Source organism: Delphinus delphis, chromosome 18, assembly GCF_949987515.2.
Source record: "Delphinus delphis chromosome 18, mDelDel1.2, whole genome shotgun sequence".
NCBI classification, from domain to species: Eukaryota; Metazoa; Chordata; class Mammalia; order Artiodactyla; family Delphinidae; genus Delphinus; species Delphinus delphis.
The window spans coordinates 15,179,982-15,202,677 of NC_082700.1; the positions used below are offsets into that span (position 1 = coordinate 15,179,982).

The 22,696-nt window shown below is 41.7% G+C and overlaps 1 protein-coding gene and 1 pseudogene across 1 annotated transcript in view; one reads left to right on the forward strand and one right to left on the reverse strand.

Annotated features, from left to right (window-relative positions):
* Positions 1 to 22,696, forward strand: part of LOC132413925 (uncharacterized) — a 34,750-nt gene that overhangs the window by 1,422 nt on the left and 10,632 nt on the right. Inside the window, exons 4-5 of the mRNA XM_059996197.1 lie at positions 1,714 to 1,776; positions 5,940 to 6,053. Of these exons, the coding sequence (XP_059852180.1) occupies positions 1,714 to 1,776; positions 5,940 to 6,053 (177 nt within the window). The remainder of the gene's footprint in view (positions 1 to 1,713; positions 1,777 to 5,939; positions 6,054 to 22,696) is intronic.
* On the reverse strand, positions 17,542 to 17,677 carry LOC132413996 (small nucleolar RNA SNORA62/SNORA6 family; annotated as a pseudogene).

Genomic DNA, 22,696 nt, shown 5'->3' on the forward strand with positions numbered 1-22,696 from the left:
TCTTCAGTTGAAAAAGTGGCATCTAAAGAAAATGAGGCCTCGTTTACAGAAGTTTGAAAAGACTGAAAGATTTATTCCTCCTTGACATTCTCACTCGTCCAAACTCCTATTTCTTCATAATCCGCTTATCACAACAGCTTTCCAGTGATAAGGGGGCTGGGTGGAGGTTGTGAGCCTGATAGATGGAAGCTAGGGTTGGTTCCCACCCTCGTTTTGCGGTCTCTGCGTTTTCTATCAAATTTGGACTGTTCGGGCCTCGTCTGCCCGCCGCTAGGGGACCTCAGTAACCCAGACGAGCTGAAAGGAAGGCCGTAATGTAGAACTACTGCTTCCCTCAACCTTTGCCACTGCACTCTGCAGGGGCAGCCCCCATTCGAACGGCCGCACCCTTCGAATAGGCGGTGCCCTAGTGGGTCATTCTTGGCAAAGGAAGCCAGCTGGCAAATTTGGCCTTGCCTTCATTTCAATTCCGGTTTTTCAGGGCCTCAGTTGCAGGAAAGTATTTGGTTAAGAGGGTTTTCTTACAAACTTTCTCCCCAGATCCTTGAAATCTTCTGAGCTATCCTGCCTAATTGTTTCTGTAAGTGACATATTTGCTTTTGTTTGGTCTTTTTTAAAAATTTGACTTGAAGCAGGCCCAGAGTACCTACAAGCACCAATGTCCCTGACACGTGGTTCCAAAAAATTAAAAAATATATATTTAAAGGTTCTTATAGCTGCCTAAAATACCTTGGTATGTATCAATCTACTCATACAAGCTGGTGGACATTTGGCTTGTTTCTACTCTTTAATGGTCACAAACCCTTCTTCTGTAGTGAATAACCTTATATAACTCATTTTGCATATGTGCAAGTACGTCTATAGGAGGAATTTCCAGAAAAGAGATCACTGGGTCAGCAGTTAAATGCATTTGTAATTTTGAGACACTGCCGAATTGCCCTCCCTAAGGGTTGTATCAAGCTGAACTTTCTTTTCAGCTAGACCTGGAGAATGATAAAGTTGAAAGTAAACCTGGAGATCATCCTGGTGGTCCCTTTAATTTATAGGTAAGGAAAACGAGGCACAGAGAAGCTAACCGATTTGCCCGAGTTCACACAAATAACAGTGGTGCTGTTAGAACTAGAGCTTCAATTTCTTGCTTTCCCATCCATAATCTTCTCAACACACAGATAGAAAATTATAAATACCCTGTAATCCCAATATGCGATAACCACGATAAAACTGTGGTGTATTTCTCTCCAGCCAATCCCACAGATTTTAGTAATTTTACTTAGATTAACTCCACTGAGCTGGAAGTTTTGATTTAAAAGATTTTTAAAAAGCAGACACACAAAAAAATGATAGTGATAGTAAGATAATAAAAAAGATTACAAAAGAAGTGGTTTGGGTTTTTTTTAGTCAAAAAATGTAACCGTTTTCTTTGAAGGATGGCAAAGGATTTAGGTTGGCACTAGTTCTGCTTAAGAGAAAAAGGTTTATTTCTTTTCTCCTTCAGTATTTTTTTTTGTGGTAGCTGTTTGCTTAGAAGGGTTTTTCTAATGATTCTCACTGATTAGTAAGTAAGTGTGAGTCATTATCATCGGTTCATGTGGCCAAATTGGGAAGAAAAATGTTTCATGTCAGGTAAGCACAATTAAAATGAAAAAGGAAGTTTATCCTCACAAAGCCCATCTCACAAACCAATGTGGTATTCTTTCCTCTGCCTCTTTTCAGGGTAATTATTACATCATCCTTGACAGGAAGACTGAGGGATGGTTCCCTTTGATCAATTCCAAGGTAGAAATTTCTATATTTACCCCTCACCACCAACACACTGATCTCTGGTTTAAATTCTTATCAAAAAATAGGTAATTTAAGTCCAAGTTAATGAGTAAAAAGCCTGGATGCTTATTCTTCAGTCACAGCACTTAACTTCGTACTTCACCTTCCCTTCCCCAGAACTGCCCATTTCCAATATTTTGTCTAAATCATTAGGAGGTATTGCTATCAACTTAAAACAGGCTTTCTTCAATTTGCCCATAGAAGATAATGATATGAAACAACACAGCTTCAGCTTCTTAAACCAGTGTCCTGAAACCTGGCCTATTAAGTGGTAGTTATAGCAATATCAGAAGTAGCCATTTATTTTTCTCGAGGGGTAATTTCCTTCGGATTTTGTCATTCATTCAGCAAATACTTGTAGAGCACCTCCTATGTACAGGCCAGGTGCCAGGCATCACACGGTACACTGGTTTTTCTTTTTTTTTTTCAGAGTACATTGTTTTGATGGCAAATTCCTTGAGGTCATAAATAGTTTATTTTCCTTTATATGATATTTGATGTCAGAATTAAGACTATGTCACTCTTTAAATAATCAGGAATGCATACTGACAATATTTCTTTGAAGGAATTACACACAAAAAAGTATTTGATAGATACAAGGAATGCTAAGTCAGAAAAGAATTGACGTATTATCATAGTCACCATTTTGAAGAAAAATAATAAGATGAGGTAGAAAAGCTGAATAAATGAACATCCGTAGGTGTTGGGAGTATGAGCTCTGGCCACCAGGCTTTGGGATTGGGAGGATCTTGCTCCAAATGGACAAAAGACACGGGATATGTCAGATTATTTGTCTATTACAAATAAAGATGATGCTTACTAATCTGTAACTGGAGAGAAGCATTGGGCAAATCATAAACCAGAGATCCAACAGTTTCTATTGTGCTATGAAGATGTGTGTCAGCTTCGATAAACTCTATTCCTTTGCTTTAAGTGTTAGTGAGAGACTACCTGTGGGTCCCTACAACAATACTAAAAATGTATTTGGAGATAATCTAAATGACCAACAATAGAGAATGGTTAAATGCCTGTAAGGTAGAATCATATATAGTCATTTAAAATAAAGTGGACCAAGCATACATAATGGCATTGCGACAATGCTGGGGATACAATATTTAAAAGGTTGGAGGTACCACTGTCGGCTAAAAAATTTTGGCAGTGGTTATATCTGGGTGGTGGATTTATAGGTGATCGTTACAGGTCTCACACAAACCCCTCCTTTTACAGGTAAGAAAACAGACAATGAAAAGTTAAGTGATTTGCCCGAGGCCGCACAGTTAGTGAAGAGCTGGGCCAGGATTCAGACCTCCTAGCATTCAGGCCAAAACTCTTTCTTGTATAGCATTGCTTTTCACTTTACCTTTCTAACTGGAGGTTTTCACTATTTAATGAAATTCAGCCTATTTTAAACACTAGGTCTTTAACTAACTTTGAGACAATAAAATTACTCTCCCAAACTCCAAACAGCCTGCACATTACAATTAAAATTTTTTCTAACATTAAGGACTGAGAGTTGCCATAAAAATTAATGGATGGCACATGAAATCCCAAATTCTTTGAATATCACAAATCTGAATTTTGCACTCATGCTTGAAACACAATGTGTTTTCACTATTTTATTTCTGTTTCATGTCATATTAAAGCTCTTAACATGCTTCCCAAAAAAGGGGGGACATATGTATTAAATAAGAAAAAGCTGCCATGTAGATCACAGATGGTAGTACATTTTTGGCAGAAAGGAAGTTTAACAAGGCGTTCTACTTATTTACTTGGAAAACTAACATGTATGAATGTTCAAGTTAAGTGGTAAGAATTAATTGCTGTTTTACTATAATCAGTTTTTTCCAATCAAATTGCCCTATTTCCATAACATTACAGTAGAGAAAGGGCGTCAAATGTGATTGTAACCCCCTGGGAGTCCACGACAGTAATGAAAGAATGAAGGAAGAAGAAACAGCATTTTATAGTAACTAACCATATTGCTTGTCATTTGTTGATAAAAATCAATAACAAGAGGTAATGACTGTATAGTCAGAGTACATGTGTTTTTAATATGACATGTATAGTCACTGACTGTGTCAGTTATGGTGTAAAAACAGGAGGTAAGAGTTTATCAAATTTCAGATTTGGCTGACTCAACACAGCCCACCCATATGCAAAGTCTGCTATGCCAGAAAGTAAACATAGATGAATAGTGAGTATTTCTCTGGAATACCAGGTTTTTATTTTGTGGTAAATAGAGCCTTTAAAACACATTGAAGTATTCTATATTCTAAGGTTTAAGATTTTAAAATGGAACTTCCAATTAGCTGATCACTGATACCATGCTGGAGGAAAAAACGGATTTGTCTCATATGATGCCGTTATATACTTTAAATAATTTTGTGTTTGAACAACAAACTGAAAACAGAACATTTGACAGCTACATTGCATGCCTGCACTCCAGAAGATTACAACCTGGAAAAACTCTTCCCACAATCCGAGACTAAGCTTGGAGAGATCTCACCCTCCTCTGTTTCAGATTTATATATCATCTGAAACAAGATGATATGTATATTGATAAATATAAATATATACCTCTCGTTTCAAAATGTTTTCATTTCTAAGCCATAAATCACTTTTTACTCTGAAGCAGAATATACACATTTTCTTTAGGCCCCGGTGTTAATAAAAACCACCATTTTTCAACAGTAGTTATGGACTAAGCACTATATAGCTATTACCTGAATCAGTCCTCAAAGCCAACCAATAATGTAGGAATTATCATGATTCATATCTTACAGAAATTGAAACTGAGGTACAGAGAGCTAAGAAACTTACTTAATGTTGTACTTTAGAAGCTTATCTAATTGTAATCAGACTTGACCCTACTGTTATCAAAATACAGAGCTCATCTCCTGGTTAACAGACCTTCTGCCTCCGTAAAATGTTGGGATTTTTCTAGAGCCCTAGAAATTAACCAGAGGTTAATTTGATGATTCAGTTTTTTTCCAGAAAATTGACGTTGGAACATTTTGGGAGGTGGAGGGATCTTTGTCAGCAATCAGCTCTGCCTGAAACCAGTTTAGTTTATGTTAATGAAGGAAGCCTAGAGATAGAATATAAATGACAATAATAATGCTGACGTTTGCATTTGTATAACACAAATGATGTCGGGGATTTCAAGCCATTAGCACTTGCTTATCTGAACAGACGGCCTCAGACCATCTACAGTAAGAGCAACCTGCCCTTCCGGAAAGGTTGGCTCATCTGGAACTCTTTCCGAAGCTCTCCTTATCTTCAATAAAGCACATCAAACCAAGTTCACCAGCTCTACTGAGCTCTGTCCCCACCAGAGAAAGTGGTTAGCTTCGGATCTGTATCTAAAAGCCATCCCTCCTATGAGTTTCAGAAGCTCAGATTTAGCTTAGAACTAGTGAACATATATTTTACAATTCAAATGAGAGACCTTACGTTATTCCAATACTGCTTGAATCCAGCTCTGTTGCTGAACGTGCTGGGGATTGATCCAAGCCATAAGGTTTACTTTCATGAGACAGTGAGCAAAATTAAGAGCAAAACAAACAAAACCCTTGTGTTCCTCTCCACCTCAAAGTGACTTGGAAAGTGCCCTCTCCACCACCAGGTGAGCATAAAATATCAGGAATATTTGTAAAGCACCTTTAGAAACACTTACTTTGGGAAGGGGATGGGATCCTATCTTAATGCCCCCAGTTTTCATAAGAAGCATGAATAAAACACCCTTCAGCTAAGAGTTTAGGCTGTGTTCTCGTATCTTCAGCTTTCCATCACAGAGACATATTGGCAGCCCCTACGACCCACAGACTACAGTCAGAAGACCCACAGACTATCAGTCAGAAGAGCTTATCTGTGGCTACCTTCCTTTCAGTCAGTTTAAATTGCCAATGAATCACGAAAGGAAAATCACCCCTCCATGCTTTCCCATCCTCAGGAGATGTCCTAGTTTTAATTAGCCAGTGCATCCAGTTGTGAGAGTCAGCAGATAATCATAATTTTGTATGATAAGTAAAATCAGTATAATAATCCAAATATATTATCTCTTTTCTTCAATAGTTGTATATTTGATACTTGATTTGATGTTTTACTTTTTATTGTAGACACAGACCGACAAGGCCTGGGGAAGTAGGGTGGAGAAAGGAGCAGAATGCCTCCGCCTGGATAGGAAAGCAAATCACGTGTGTCCCTCGCTCATCTCCAGCCAAGGCTATAGTGTGAGTAGAAAGCTCTGGAAACACAGTGGCTCTCTTATAGATCACAGCAGCTGTTTTATCAAGTATGCTGTGATGTTGGCCCTACCTGCAAAATATGATAAAATGAAATCACCAATGGCTCTTCCAAGAAAAGCAGAAAATCAACAAAGCACTATCAACTGAAGTTCTTTTATTCCCTAGGTAGTGTTCAATTTATTCTGCATTTTGAAATTTTATCTTGATATTACTTGCCACCTACATACCTCAAAGAGGTATTGTAAGGATTAAAATAATGTCTTAAAGTGCTTTGAAACAGGGATGAAATGTTTGTTCTTTGACATCGGTACAACCTCGTGGGTAGGTCTTTGTTACTATACGAATGACTTCAGCTTAGGTAAACACATGATTTCTAAATCACTGGTATTTATTCTAAATCCTGCTATGGCTCCTTCATGTTCACATGTTTTGCACATCGGTTGCCCAAATCCAACTGATTCTTTGTGGATTCAGAGATAGTATGTATAACATCCATGGTATATCATAGCAAGAATTTAGGAAAAGTCTCCAATCTCAGAGATTTTTGTTACTTATCCATGCCCTACAGCTGAGTTTTAAAAGGAAAATTTCATGGAAATGACTTGAGAATTCTGAACCATTGATGCACCTTCTTATATGGCCTGATATACCAAAACATTGCTATAAAGGCTTTAAAAATCCTCTTACATTATGCTTGATAGTCTCAGCAGGCAATTAAAAAGCGGTTAAAAATAAAGTTAGCTGACTCATTTTGGTAGTTTAGCTGATGAGGATTTTGGCAGCTTCATTTAACAGATAATGTTATCATAGAAAGCAGCACAACTTTAACAATAGAGCAAATTTCTCTAAAACAATTGCAGAAGAGAATTGATACAGTGTATTCTTTGGTTTTCTGTGGCTCTTCTGGGGGGGCAAAATTCTTAAAAATCTAAACCCACTCAAACACCACAGCATGTTTTGTAAGAGATGTCTCCAAGAAACATAACAACTGGAGACAAGTGACTTCCTCATGAAAACAGAATAGTCCTACAACATTAGCGCTCTCAAAAAAAAAAAAGAAGAAGAAGAAAGAAAACAAAAACATACAGAACAGAAACAAGAAAAAGTATTCTACTTAAACGGAATTGGAATATAATGGCTTCTGGGTCCCAAATTTTTTTTCTAGGTCTGATTTTTTTTTAAGACTATTGAAATACTTATTTAGAAACTAGCTTCTAAATGCTTGATTAACTACCTGTTAAGACAATTGATTAAGGTTAGCTTCAGTAATTTTAAAGCATTCCTTTAGATAAACTACCTTTCAAACTTGAACCATGAACTATTTTTATTTAGGAAGTCATGTGAAGCGTAATTCATGATGTTTTTTCCAATCTTCTCAGGTTTAATGCCTTATGTATGAGAGAGAATAAAGTGATTTTGATAGTTAAAAAAAAAAGAAATATTTAGGAATAAGGCAGTAGCTTAATTTTAACATTCACTTTTATAATTAAAAAGAATTCATGTCTGTTCATGTAGACAAATTATTTTAACAAGAAACACCACCTGTATTATCAGATTCTGCAGTTATTCCTAGATTAGTTATTCTTGGCAACGGTACTGTAAAACTGTGTCACTGTGTGTGTGTGTGTGCGCGTGCGCGCTCGCGCACACACACACACACACACACACACACACACACACACACGGGAACGTGCAAGCCTGAGGGCGTACACGCCCACGTTCCTATGTGTACACACCAGGAGTCTATTAAAAGATCTTAAATGCCACCTTATTTTCACAATCCAATTAAAACATACAACAAATTTAGTCACTGATAAACAAAAATTGATGAGAACCATAGAAACCTCTTAAATTAGGAATCAGGAAGACCTGAAATTAAGAAACAAAAGTTGCTAAAATTACACAGTCAAGGTAAGAATTTGTAATGTAAATGTTACCCCCAAACACTTAAAGGTGTGAAAGTTTTTTTATTAGGAAGGACCTTCATAGCTGCATTTGCTGATCAATTCTTAAACTGGTCATAATGGAAATATTATTTTTAAATGGGTCGTGATGTAGAAATTATTAAGGTGGTCATAATGGATAAAGTACTCTCTCTTGTTCCCCAGAGAGATTCAAAGGCCTTTCTTGAGTTGGACCCAGGTGAGGGGACATCTGTGTTCCTTAGTCCACACTCACTTCTATCTGCTGCCCTGCACCGCGTTCTTCTCTTAGGCAGCTGAGAACGACAGCAGGAGAGGAGAGCTAGGGGAAATTTTTAAATCGTGGTATCCTATGCAATTTAAAATCCTAAGTGTGCTGTGATACCCATACATGGCACTCCCACTGGTATCTACCAGTCATCACACTGCTTCCAAGCTCACAACTTTTCCCTTTAAATAGTACCTGTTGCAATCTTAGATTGAAGTTAGTGCATCTAGATTTTGGGGGTTTGAAGAACCTGACTGTTATGGGCTACATTGCATCCACCCCTCCAAATTCATACTTTGAAGCCCCCAGAACTTCAGAATGTGAGTGCGTTTGGAGAAAAGGCCTTTAAAGAGGTGATTGAGTTAAAATGAGGCCATTAGGGTGGTCCCTAATCCCATCTGACTAGTGTCCTTATAAAAAGGGGAAATGTGAACACGCAGAGAAACACTAGAGGTGTGTGAGCACACACAGAGGAGAGATGATGTGAGGACATAGCAAAGAAGGAGGCTGCCTGCCAGCCAAGGAGAGAGGCCTCAGGAGAAACCAATCCTGCTGACACCTTAATCTTGGACTTCTAGCCTCCAAAACTATGAGAAAATTAATTTCTGTTGTTTAAGCCAACCGGTCTGTGGTATTTTGTCATGGCAGCCCTAGAAAACTAATCCACTGGCTAAAGGATCAGTTACGTTTTTCCAAAGGTTAGGGTAGATTTTTAACATTCCACTGAGGGACTAAAGGGCCCTAACCCAAAAATGTAGTTAAGCAAATAAAGCACTAACTTGAGAGCAAAGTCTCAACAAAATCCATGCTGCTAATGTATGGTTTATGAACAAGAAGCATGGTCAGCATTAGAGGAAAACATGCATCTAGAACTTACGATGTTCCAAGCATTGTACCATATAAACTCATTGCATCTTCACAAACCCTGTGGGGGAGGCGCTCTTTGACAGAAGAGGGAATGGGGGCCCGTAGACGTTGAGCAACTTGCACAAGGTCACCTAGCTAACAAGGATACCTACCCAACAGTCTGCTCCAGAGTCTTTGCTCGTAAACAGTAATCCATGTGGCTTCTTTAGTAAGTAGATCTAATACTTGTTACCCCTCCGTCACCAACCCAACAGAGGGCAGTGAAATGTGGTGAGAGGATCACTAGCCTGGAAGGTTGAAGGACCTAAATTCAGATTCAAACTCTTACTCCTTATTCCTCCAGGCAGTTTCCTTATCTGAATAATGGGAATGATAATACTTACTGCTGTGAGGCTCCACTGAGATATATGAAAGTGCCTGCAGGTGGGATTAGCCCCAGGCATTGCAGACTTGTTTACAAGGTCTGAGATTCCTTTTAAAGATAATTCAGAGGGGCTCTCTGCTGAGTGGCAACCCACCATCCACCATGGCTTTTCTGTTCCATCAAAGGCTTACTTCCACTTCCAGTTAGTCTTACATCTGTAGTGCAAAAGGGCTCAACCATCCCCACACACGCTTGCATTCCTCTCAGCTCACACTACTGTACAGGTCCACTACCCCTTGCCCTCAGTAAACCATCATGTGGACAAGTAAGAATGGCAGGGAAACGAAGGCCTCACTCTCCCTTCCCTACCCTGGAGGTCTTCTCTCCCACCTTCACTAGGCTTCTGGAGAGCCCTTAGAAATACCACATTTAGGAAAAACAGCCTTTGGATGAAAAGCATTTTTGTGTGCGGCTCGTTGAATGGGAAGGCCAGCCTGTTGAATAAGGCGAGGGTAGACCTCTGGTGGTCCCCTCAGGAGCCTACAGGTTGCATGAGGTCCCACCCTCCCACACCCAGCTACCCAACGTGCATTCAAGCTCCCACCACCACCCCACAACCCCTCCAGGCCCATGTGGCTGAAGGCACCCTAATGCCAGACCAGCCTTTCCAGAGACAAGCCTCAGATGTCGCGATTGGATCCGGTCCACCCAGGTTGTAAATACTGGCCATCCAGATAACCTCTGTGGCTCCCTTGCAGGCCTTCCGCAGCCTGGGCCTTTTGGAATCACAACTGATAATGTGAATTGTCAGTCGGTGGTCACCCCCATCTCTCAGACTTGGTCTCATGCGCATCGTCCATGCCTCTGTCGTCCACCTGTTTGGGCTGATGACAACATTTCATTATTTCCCTTCCTCGTCATAAGGTTAGCCCGGGCCTCTCGATGGGGAGGGAAACACTCTTCGGAGAACCTGCTTTTGAAATCGACACTCCCCACACACGCTTGCATTCCTCTCAGCTCACATTACTGCAGCTGCTCCCATGTCTGGATCTAAACCCTCATCTCGTGCCCCGCGCAGCTGAATTACCTTGCCCAGGGAGCTTTTAACATCTTGGCAGGGACAGAACACAAGCCTACCCCACTGGAGACTAGCTGGGCTGAGCCCTGTATTTGATAGCCATCTCAACATATTCAGAGCCATAGGAATATTTTCCCCCTCTGCTGCTGGTTTCTTTCCATACTACTAAACTTTGCAAAATAAATGACAAGATGCCGCAGGCTAGGCTAAATTCAGTGCACAATCTCTAGCTGTGGAGCATAGCCAAAGGGACATGCACGGGCTTGCTTTTCCCTCTCATGGAAATAAACAATCCAAGAAGCAGAGCACTCACTTTTTTTTAAAATTTAATTAATTAATTTATTTATTTATTTATTTATTTTTGGCTGCGTTGGGTCTTCGCTGCTGCTCAAGGGCTTTCTCTAGTTGCAGCGAGTGGGGGCTACTCTCCGTTGCGGTGCACGGGCTTCTCTTTGTGGTGGCTTCTCTTGTTGTGGAGCACGGGCTCTAGGCACGCGGGCTTCAGTAGTTGCAGCACACAGGCTCAGTAGCTGTAGTTCAAGGGCTACTGAGCGCAGGCTCAGTAGTTGTGGCGCACGGGCTTAGTTGCTCTGTGGCACGTGGGATCTTCCCGGACCAGGGATCGAACCCAGATTCTTAACCACTGCACCACCAGGAAGCCCCAGAGCACTCACTTTTTTTAGGACCAGATGTTCATTCACCTCATGACGTGGGTTGTCCCTGCCAGTAAAGAGCAAGGAGCCCAGTGGTCCAGACTGACCAGATCAGTGTGGCACCCGACACGCAAGAATGTCATCTAGCTGTTCCCCACGGTATATTCTTGCCACACCTCAAGTGAATGGCCAAAGGGTCTAAGCCCAAACTACCATCTAACTGAAAGTTATTACAAGCTAGGATTTTAAAGTTACATATCCTAGACCATCACAAGGCGTAGTAGACCACATGCAGTTGAGTTTTGCCATTTCTTTCCATTTGAGGGATCCCCATACGTAATCGTCCACAGTTGTTATGGGGCATCAGAGAGCCAGCATGAAGTCTTGTGTCCAGAAGTTCACTGATTCCACACATATTACACAACTGTCACGTTAGTTTTTACACAGAAAATGATTCTCTGCAAACTTAGCCAAGATGACTTATTAGCTTTGATCTTCTAATTGAACTGTGTTTCTCTCCCTTGCCATCTTCCTCCATCATTTTCCAATTAACCTGATGGGGCAAAAGATAAGTTGCCAAAAAACCCGTTTTCACTCTGATAAAAGTGTTTTTTAATAACGTTTAACAGCAATGTTTTAGTGCCCCCTACTGGTATGTGACATTAGTGGTCCATTTGCAAAAAAGCTTCACTTAACCTTTTAGAGAAAAGATAATAAAAGATAACTCAGAAAAGAAAAAAAGAGTCTTTTATGAGCCTTTAAATTTTGTCTAATTTTTATACTATATAAATACTTAAGAGTAATAGATACTCCACCATTTTTATTTTTCATTGTATAGGCATATTTTAACATTAAACATCTTGATTAATTTATATCTTTCACTCTATCCAGTATTTAGTTGGGGTGAAAAAAACTTTATCAGTTTCATTTTGGGAACCGGATCATTTTTATTTAATACGTAAATATACTCGTTAAGAGAGAATTTCCATTAGATCTTCACACCCTCTCTGAGGCTGCTTATTAGTCTAAAATAGAACCTTTGTTTCACTTCAGAAAAAGGGAGGAAGTAGGCTTTGGGAATGGATCCATCTTTAAAGGAAATTTATGCTTTGGATTTTCATGAACAATGGATAATAATTATGGAGGCAGATTGCTGAATAGCCGTTATGATAAAATCCAAAATCCCAGTAAGGAGAAAGGACAAACACTCCATGCCATAAGAGATCAGGAGACGGAAGAACTACTAGACGGGACAGGAAGTAAGGCAAAGAGGTGGGGAGGGTGGGTAAGAGTTGGAACCGGAGTGATGATTAATTAAATGTGGAGAAAGATTTTTGTCCCTGATAAAGCAAGCCCTGTTTTAGATAGTAAAATAATTTTGGAACAACGATTTGCACTTAGAAACCATTTTTTTTCTCATTGTATTTGGGTAGAATGTGCAGCCAACTAGGGCAAAGGGAGCCCATATGGCCTAGAGCTCTCTGTCTACTCCTAGCCAACACTAAAGGGGAGAAAATGTAAGTGGGCGTCCAAGAGCGTTCCACAGCCAACTGGAGCCTGGTCTGTGCTGAAAGGTCCCAAGGGCCCAAGAGGGGAAGATATGCAGTGATTCGGGGTTTCCACTTCAGTCAGTGATGGGCGAGCCTGTTTTTGAAAGCCAGAGGGAAACTAGAGATAGCTTCATGTCAAATATGGGCCAAGTGAAACCTTTTCACTCATAATCTTGTGCCAGGTTTGAAAGATTAGCCCTGACAGTGAAAACCACTCTCAAAGTATTAGATCCTCACAAAGAGCAAAGCTTCGCAGGAAATTTAAATTTCCCGAAATACTCTCCTCAAGGATTTTCTAAGCTGTTTTCAATCCTTTAGACTTGACCTTCTACTCAGACTTTTTTCCCTTATCCTACTTTTCATTTTAAAATTCATTGGAGGAGCATTTAAGATACATTTGTCATATAACTTTTACTTCTGTCACTTATTTCCACCTCTTGCTTTTAAAATCTGTTAAGTGAGAAGTGAACATTTCATCAAGGCATATACTTAAAATGTCCAAAACCATGGAATGTCTCAGTATGTTCTGCCAAAATCTTAATTCTAGGTATTTTAGCTTCAATTTTAATACCTGCCATTATTAGTCATACTGTAGGGGAAGAAAAGCTGCCTTAACTGACAGTTCTTCTAAAACCAAACCTACCCATTATAATTTCGCAGGAACTAGACAACTTGAAAGCTGTCTCCAGGGCCTATTTCTCATAAGGTCAGAAGCACATTATAAATTTAACTCAGCTTTACATCTCAGCTCACGCTCTAGGGGAAGGGAAGGGACAGGACAAATTTTTATTGTTTTAATAACCAAGCCTATTAAAATACAGATCGTTATTATGAAAGAGCTCATATTCACCTCCATTCCATAGCTAGACTAAAATACCTAGCCCAAAAAAAGAATAAAAACAGACGGTCACCTACAAACACATTATGGCTTATCCAGTCTTGAATGGGGATGTGGGACTTCTTGTTTTGAAATCACAACCCCTGCAGGTAGGTAAAGTTGGAAACCCTGATATAAAAAGCAGTTGCCCTGATTTTCTTTATGCTGAGTTCTTACCACTAACTTAGAGAAAACCTAGGATTGCATAGTTTTTCAACAAGATACTCACTGATGCTTCCTTACACAATGTTTATGAATAAGAACCAACATTTAGTTCCTGCTAATTATGTGTCTCAGGCGCTGTGTTAAGCACTATATTGTACAACATAGCACAACCCTATAGGCTAGGAACTGAGTTTTACAATCGCTGTCAGATGGGGAAACTGAGGCACAGAGGCAGTAAGTAATTGACGCACAGTGGCACATCTGGTCATGGAGCCAGGCTACCCGTGTCAGTGATCTAAGTGTTGTTTGCTGCAGGGACACTGGGCCACACTGCCCCGTGGGAGCAAGCGGGGAGTCCGGGGCTCGCGCTGCAGCGAGTGCCTGGGAGGAGGCCTCCCAGCAGCCAAGTGCTGAGCTGTGTCTTTCAGGGATGGTAAGGAGTTTCCCAATCAGAGAAGGGGTGGTGGTGCTCTAAATAGGGAGAAAGCAAATGGAAAGGTACGAAGGGGTAAAGTTTGCCGTTTAATCGGTGCAGGGCTATGGAGGGCTTTTCGGGGGTAGGTAGGGGTGGGGAGAGGCTTTTTAAAAAGAAGATGATCGGGCTTCCCTGGTGGCGCAGTGGTTGAGAGTCCGCCTGCCGTTGCAGGGGACACGGGTTCGTGCCCCGGTCCGGGAAAATCCCACATGCCGCGGAGCGGCTGGGTCCGTGAGCCATGGCCGCTGAGCCTGCGCGTCCGGAGCCTGTGCTCCGCAACGGGAGAGGCCACAACAGTGAGAGGCCCGCGTATCGCAAAAAAAAAAAAAAAAAAAAGAAAAGAAAAGAAAAAAGAAGATGATCATTATCAACACTGTGTTTTAAAACAAGATCACCCTGGAAAAATTGTGTGATCTATTTTTAGCTCTTTTAATCATGCACATAGAAGCGAATTCAACCCCATTGTTCTTGGGGAAGACAGGAAAGTGATGCTTCAGAAGGTGCAAAGTGCTCCACTATTATCTTCTCATAAGACTATGTTCCGTATATTATGTTTTCATTAGCGGAACACCTCCTCCCCGAATCTGGATTTAGCCCACTCTATGCTTATACATTATAAAATGATCTTACAAATGTGCTGAGCAGATGTTTGCAAGGATGGTGGAACTCAGGGAGAGATCTGGGCGTTTGATCCCTTCTCCACCTGTAACTGGATGGAGAGCGGGAAAGGGGACTGGGCGGCTCAGCATGGATGAGGCTGAGCTCTCTGTCCCTCAAGCGAGGGGAGTCAAGAAAACTGACCTGAGCTTGGGGAGATCTTTAGGACAAGAAAGTAGGTTTTCATATATTGGGATAGTTTAAGAAAACCTTGTCATTCTGTTATATTTTCATCAAACATTTATTGAATTTCAGCTCTGCCAGCTAGCATGCTAAACCTTGTTCACTGAAAATGAACAAGGCACATTTTGGGAACTTTGGCAACTTTGCTTAAAAAAAAAAAAAGCAACCTCTTAGCTCTATTCTTCATGCCACTGATTTGGTAATTATGGGTAAGGCCAAGAAGCGTCCTAAATATTGCTTATTGAAAACCACCACAATAGGTGATGGGTTGGGGGAATGCCCTGACTGTCCAGTGGTCAGGACTCGGGGTTTTCTCTGCTGTGGGCCCAGGGTTCGATCCCTGGTTGGGGAACTAAGATCCCACAAGCTGCATGGTACAGCCAAAAAAAAAAAAAATGTGGGAATCCCAAAGAATTTAAGAATTAAAAACAAATGATGAGAAAGGGGTACAATGACTCAATTTCTGTCTTAAAAAAATTATGTACCCTGGACATGTCTGTCGGGTAGACAGTGGTTTCCAGACCCAATTTCTCCTCCCAGATGGAACTGACCTGCCTACAGCCCGTAGCTCAGGGAAGCTGCCCTGGACTGGTTGGGGCAGTGTTGACCAGGATTAAATAAAAAGGATCAGAGGTTCTGATCCCAGGGCCAGCCATCCACAGACAGGATCATGAGGTGGCCTAAGAGGATGGTTCTGGCCAATATGGACTATGGTTATTACTAAGCCAGCCAGATGGGCTCCTTCCAAGTTTAAGTATACAGGGTTGAGACAAAGTTGGCTTGTTGGTAGGGAGAGGAGGCCAGGGCAGCAGTAGCAAGAACATGCAGACCATAAGAACCGGGCAGACAGGGGCTTCCCTGGTGGGGCAGTGGTTAAGAATCTGCCTGCCAATGCAGGGAACACGGGTTCGAGCCCTGGTCCAGGAAGATCCCACAGGCCGCGGAGTAACTAAGCCCGTGCGCCACAACTACTGAGCCTGCACTCTACAGCCTGTGAGCCACAACTACTGAGCCCTCATGCCACACCTACTGAAGCCCACATGCCTAGAACCCATGCTCCACAGCAAGAGAAGCCACTGCAATGAGAAGCCCACGCACTGCAACAAAGAGTAGCCCCTGCTCACCACAACTAGAGAAAGTCCACGTGAGGCAACGAAGACCCAATGCAGGAAAGAAAGGAAGGAAGGAAGGAAGGAAGAAGGACCAGGCAGAGGAGCTGGCTCCTAGAAGGGCCTCTGATCCAGGTTAAGTCCATGTGGACTTATCACAAATCCTTTTTCTCTTAAGGGGGTTTGAGTGAGTGAGTCTTTGCTTCTGAAGTAACTAGTGCCTAGAAACCATCCCAGGAGTAGTGTGGAAGATGGATTGGCAGAAAGGCAGATTTTTGGCAACTCTGCATTTGATGAAATATTTTATTGCTCTCCTTTCAAATTATTAGTCCAATTGTTTTACAGTAGATGCTGTCACTTGTCATTTTCCTCAGGCATTTTCTTTTCACTTCGTACTCCAGACACGGCTGACATTGTGTTCCTTAAACTTTACATCTAATGGGTCCTCTATAAGTGTTACATCTAGAAAGCATGGTGTGCTTAAAGACAACAGTCTACTCCTCCTAAGCTTTTTGACCAACAGGAAATTCAGGTTTCATAAACATAGTAGAACTCCAGTTTGGAGAATTAAGATGATTAAATGTTTGTAAACACTTAACATTGTTTCTGAATGTTAATTGAAGTCTTTGTTGACTGTCTACCATGTATAGGCTCAATGTTCTGCTCACTCCTTTTTTTTTTTTTTAGAAACTGTTTATTTTCCATCAACCTATTTCCATTTTAAGAGTTTGTGGAAGAACAGTTTAAGACCACTCAGTGGTTGTTCCTACCCACTCAGTGGCCTGAGCAGTGGGAGCTGCAGACCAGTCTTCAGTGGCAGGCTGAGCACTCCAGTCTCCAGTGGGGAACTGCTGAATAGGCACAGAGGGCACCTGCACACCTTTGGACCAGTCCGCCGCCTCAGGCTAAGGAGCAGTGAACTCAGGAGGTGGGGCGGTCCATTCACCCTGAAACTCCTCCTTGGTCACAGCCTTCTCAGCTGCCGCCTGCTCTTCCTTTTCAATCTCTTCAGGATCTCTGTAGAAGCAGAGATCAGGCATGACCTCCCATGGGTGTTCACGGGAGATGGTGCCACGCATGCACAGAACTTCCCGGGCAAGCATCCACCACATCAGACCCACTGAGTGAGCTCCCTTTTTAGGATCTTACATCAGGATACATCAAGTTAGTCTGAAAACAGAAAGGCCAAGTAATGCCTGAGAGGTCCAGGAGTAAGAAATAATGGAGAAAAGCAGAAGAAAACACAGGCCATTTTTTAAAAGTTTTTTCATCTCTCCTTAAAGCTTTCATGTATTAAAATCATACATTTGGAGCAAGTATTACTATCAAACTCCACTCATTGGGCCAGAGACCCTTGTGATGTTAGCGAAAAACTTGCCCCTCATGTAGCACACTACCTACACTTGTGAGTTCAACTCCTTTTTTTTTTAAGTCAATGAATTTTTATTTGAGGCATTTCACATGCTATGACTCCTTCCACTGCCAATCCTGCAAAGTTTGATGCTTAATCTTCCAGATAGCCCTTTCAAAAAGAACTTTGCTCAAGCCACTGTTGTCGAATCACTTAGTCCACAATTCTTTTAGATGGGTTTCTTTGATCTATACTTAAATGTGGACATACTTCAAAAATTACCCAGCTGTAATCTTTGGAAAGCAATTTCTTCAAGCAATTTACTTTTTAAAATAAATTTTATTTATTTATTTATTTATTTTTGGCTGTGTTGGGTCTTCGTTGCTGCGTGCGGGCTTTCTCTAGTTGGGGCGAGTGGGGGCTACTCTTCATTGCGGTGCACGGGCTTCTCATTGCGGTGGCTTCTCTTGTTGCGGAGCACGGGCTCTAGGCAAGCGGGCTTCAGTAGTTGTGGCGCATGGGCTTCAGTAGTTGTGGCTTGTGGGCTCTAGAGCGCAGGCTCAGTAGTTGTGGCGCACGGGCTTAGCTGCTCCGCGGCCTGTGGGATCTTCCCGGACCAGGGCTCGAACTCGTGTCCCCCGCATTGGCAGGTGGATTCTTTTTTTTTCCTGTTTATTTATTTTTTTATTTTCTTTAATTTTTTAAAAAAATTTATTTTGCATTTTTTTTACATCTTTATTGGAGTATAATTGCAGATGGATTCTTAACCACTACGCCACCAGGGAAGTCCCAAGCAATTTACTTTAAGGCCCTAGAAGTTAAATTGTAGGGAGTACATTGCTATTTCGGCAAATGATCTAAAATATATTATTCCTTAATCGTTTCTAATACTGAAAAGTCTTGTTACACCAATTTTCACTCATGAGCCTAACAAAAACTGTCTCAGGTCCCATTGGCACCACTGCAATAAAATTACTGCGATGGAAGCATAACCTGTGTCTCCACGTAGCCGCTCTGCTCACGCCTTTTATCGCATTTACGCCTCACAGCAAACTTGTGGAACAAATATGCTCACACCCATTTTACAGGTGAGGGAACTACAACTCAACAATATTGAGTGACTTGCCCAAAGTCTCTCAGATAGGATATGGGGAAGTTAGGGCTATGAATTGAATATAGGTGGTGATTTTCCTGTTACACCTGACTTTTAAGTTAAACTGTTCCATCCACAGCTTTCAAAGGGACAGCCTAGCATGCTAATTAACCTTACTCCACCCATCCTCCACAATCCCTAAATAGACCCAGAAAGGGCACCTAACCCGAAGTGACCAATCCATAGTGTGGTCAGGGGCTGATGATGTGGATTAAGATTAAGACTCTGCCCAAACTGAGACAAATGGATCCATTAGCTTTTATCCTTCTTAAGAATGTAAACTAAGAGACAAAGATATTATTGTGAGCCAGTGGTGGACCTTTTCACTAAGAGGTTATGATGTTGAGTTGAGAGGCCCCAGTAAATGCAATGTAAGCAAAGAGGAGCAATGATGAAAGCAGCTAGACTTTCCCGGTCTCATCCCTTTGCAAGGTGGATTTAATTTTCCGGCTCTAAAGTCCAAAAGAAGAATATTTGTTGTATCCTTAAACCCCCACCCCCACCCCCACCAGACACACATGCATATTACTCTTACTATATCTCTATAGTGAGTAGATACAAATAGAGACATCTAGCTCTCTGCATGTAGTGGACATGAATAGATAATAGATGGGTAAATAGATGAATGATGGATGGATGGATGGATAGATAGACTAATGTAAGAATAGAGTAGAACAGACCAGAAATAGTCTTATTGACAAGTCCAAGAATCTCTTGACATTATGCTGTCTTGAAGAAAAATACATCCACTTTTATCACAGGACCTTTATGATACTGGAGGCCTTCCAAACTTGCACACAATTAATTTCCAACTTTTACTCATTTGAAGCAATAGAGTCAACATTTCCTTCCTACTCCAACTTTTTAAAAATCGTTAGATACTGTCTTAGTCCGTTCGGGCTGCTGTAACAGAAATACCATAGACTGAGTACCTTATAAACAACAGAAATTTATTCTCACAGTTCAGGAGGCTGGAAGTCCGAGATCAGGGTGCCTTTTCCACGTCGTAGACTGCTGACTTCTTGCGTCTTCTTGCTATTTCCTCACACGGCAGAGAGCAGAAGACAAGCTCTTTTGTGACTCTTTTACGAGAACTAATCCCATTCATGAGGGCTCCACCCTCATGACTTTGTCTAATCCCAATCACCTGCCAAAAGCCCTGCCTCCTAATAGCATCCCAGCAGCGTAGGGTTTCAACGTATGAATTTAGGGGGACACTGACATTCAATCCGTTACAGATTGTGTTGCGTATGATACATGGTACCAGACAGTGGACTTGCTACTGGCTGGGGGAGAGTTAGGAACCCGGAAGACCCAAAGGGGCATTAATGAAAGGACGTTTACATTCTAACTTAAAATACAGAGAGACAGGGTCAACCTTTCACCCTATACTTGCCCCCAGCAGGTCCTGGGGACAATTTTGGTCATCAGGCCTTGACAGATCCTCAGCTCTGGGAACACCAATTCCATATTTGCTCCTGTAACCAAATCAGCCTCTTGGTCTTCTTTGACCAGATCAGAGTAGGTCCCTAGGGCTGCTCTGAATAGCTGCACAAGTAGTAGGTTGAGCCACATAACACGGTCACTATTTGACTATTCTTGACCTACGTAAACAGCAGTTCCATGTAGTTCAACCCAATACTTACTGACAGAAATATACTTCCAGTGTTTTTCAACAGGGACAATATTGACATTTGGGGCAGGACTGTCCTGTGTATTACAAGATGTTTAGCGTTCCTGGCCTCCAGTCACCAAACACCCGTAGCACCACCCTCCCCTAAGAGTCATGGTGACAACCAAAAAGCAAAAACTGTCTTTCCGACACACATTTTCAGGTATCCTCTGAGTGGGGCAGTAACATTCCATAATGAGTTTATATAGGATTGTAAGTAAATGTCTTGAGATTTTCATATATCACCAGCAAGTAAAAGAGAGAGAGATGACAGATGGTAAAGTGATTTTCCAAAAGCAGAGGACACAATGTCAGAACCAGAAACCATCAGATTCAGATTGGTTTGCAATTAAACCACCAAAAAGTCAGCCCATGTTTCCAAAATTCATGTATAGATTTGGAGGAGTGTCACGTGTTTAACCTACATAGTACCTAGCACAAAATAGGCACTCAATAAATGTGTGGGACAATTGATTGAGTTCAAATATACTGATCACTGATTAGCATTGTCTTATAGCTAATTGTTTGTATGCCTGTCTCTCACTCAAGACTGAAGCTGCTATAGCCAGGGGTCATAACTGATTTACCTTTCTCTCCTGCAGTGGTTTTGTAAATAGCAGGGAATATCTTGAACATAGTAAAGGTCAAAATCAGTGGAATATGATGAAAGGTATAAGTGGACACACTATCTACTAAAGCGTTGGTCCCCTGGCTCCTGGCTGTCTTTCAGAATCAACTTGGGGAGGGAGGATTATTAAAACCTCAGATTCCCAAGACTCACCCCAGAGTCTCTGAAATCAGAATCTTAGGACTGAATTAGCAGTATTTGTATTTTTATCAGTCTCCCCAGCTGGCTCCAATATGCCTGCCTGGGGCCAATTTTGAAGACCTGGGTTTACAGAACCAACATCTACAGCAGTGTTTCTCATACATGCAAGATGACAGAATTTGTTATACAAATGTCCAGGTCCCTGCCTTGGAGACCCTGATCAGAAAGTCTGGGGTGGGTCCCAGGAATCTGTGTTTTTAATAAGCATCCCAGGTGATTCTTCACTTGATCTTAGACAAAAGGCCGAGAAGCGATGCCAGGTGATTCTTATAACCAATCAGCATTACTCCTTAAAGGAAGGCCCGCTGAACCTAGTCCCCAGGCTCAAGGCTAGATACCCACTTGAGGTTTTGTGGTTGGTTGCTATGCAGCATGTTATAGCAGGAGCTGTTGGAGGATGTGCTTACCAAAAGGTTAAGTAAACTAAGAAAGAGGAAGACTTGGCCTACAAGAAGTAATGTAACCAACCTAGGAGAGAGGCATCCTTGAGAAAACGTAACAAGAGACCCCAGGATGATAGCTGTTCACTATGTGCAGAGGGCAGCCAGTCCAGAGCAGGTGAAAAGCTCCCAGGTAAGACTTCTTCAAGAAGGTGAAATTGATGGCGCCGATGCATGTCAGCATCTTGAGTGGAGAGGAAGCAGCCGCACAACAGGAGATCAGCTCGGTGCTCTGTGACCACCTGGAGGGGTGGGACAGGGAGGGTGGGAGGGAGACACAGGAGGGAGGAGATATGGGGATGTATGTTTACATATAGCTGATTCACTTCGTTATAAAGCAGAAACTAACACACCATTGTAAAGCAGTTATACTCCAATAAAGATGTTTTTAAAAAAAGGGATGTAGATATTTAGAAGGTTTTTATTTAATCTTTCTATTGGAAGTAAAGTACCTATTTTTAATTATTTATTTTTTATATATATATATATATATTTTTTTTTTTTTTTTTTTTTGCGGTACGCGGGCCTCTCACTGTTGTGGCCTCTCCCGTTGCAGAGCACAGGCTCAGGACGCGCAGGCTCAGCGGCCATGGCTCACGGGCCCAGCCGCTCCGCGGCATGTGGGATCTTCCCAGACCAGGGCACGAACCTGTGTCCCCTGCCTCGGCAGGCGGACTCTCAACCACTGCGCCACCAGGGAAGCCCCTCTTTTTTTTATTTTTAACATCTTTATTGGAGTATAAGTGCTTTACAATGGTGTGTTAGTTTCTGCTTTATAACAAAGTGAATCAGTTATACATATACATATGTTCCCATATCCCCTCCCTCTTGCGTCTCCCTCCCTCCCACCCTCCCTATCCCACCCCTCTAGATGGCCACAAAGCACCGAGCTGATCTCCCTGTACTGTGTGGCTGCTTCCCACTAGCTATCTATTTTACGTTTGGTAGTGTATATATGTCCATGCCACTCTCTCACTTTGTCCCAGCTTACCCTTCCCCATCCCCGTTTCCTCAA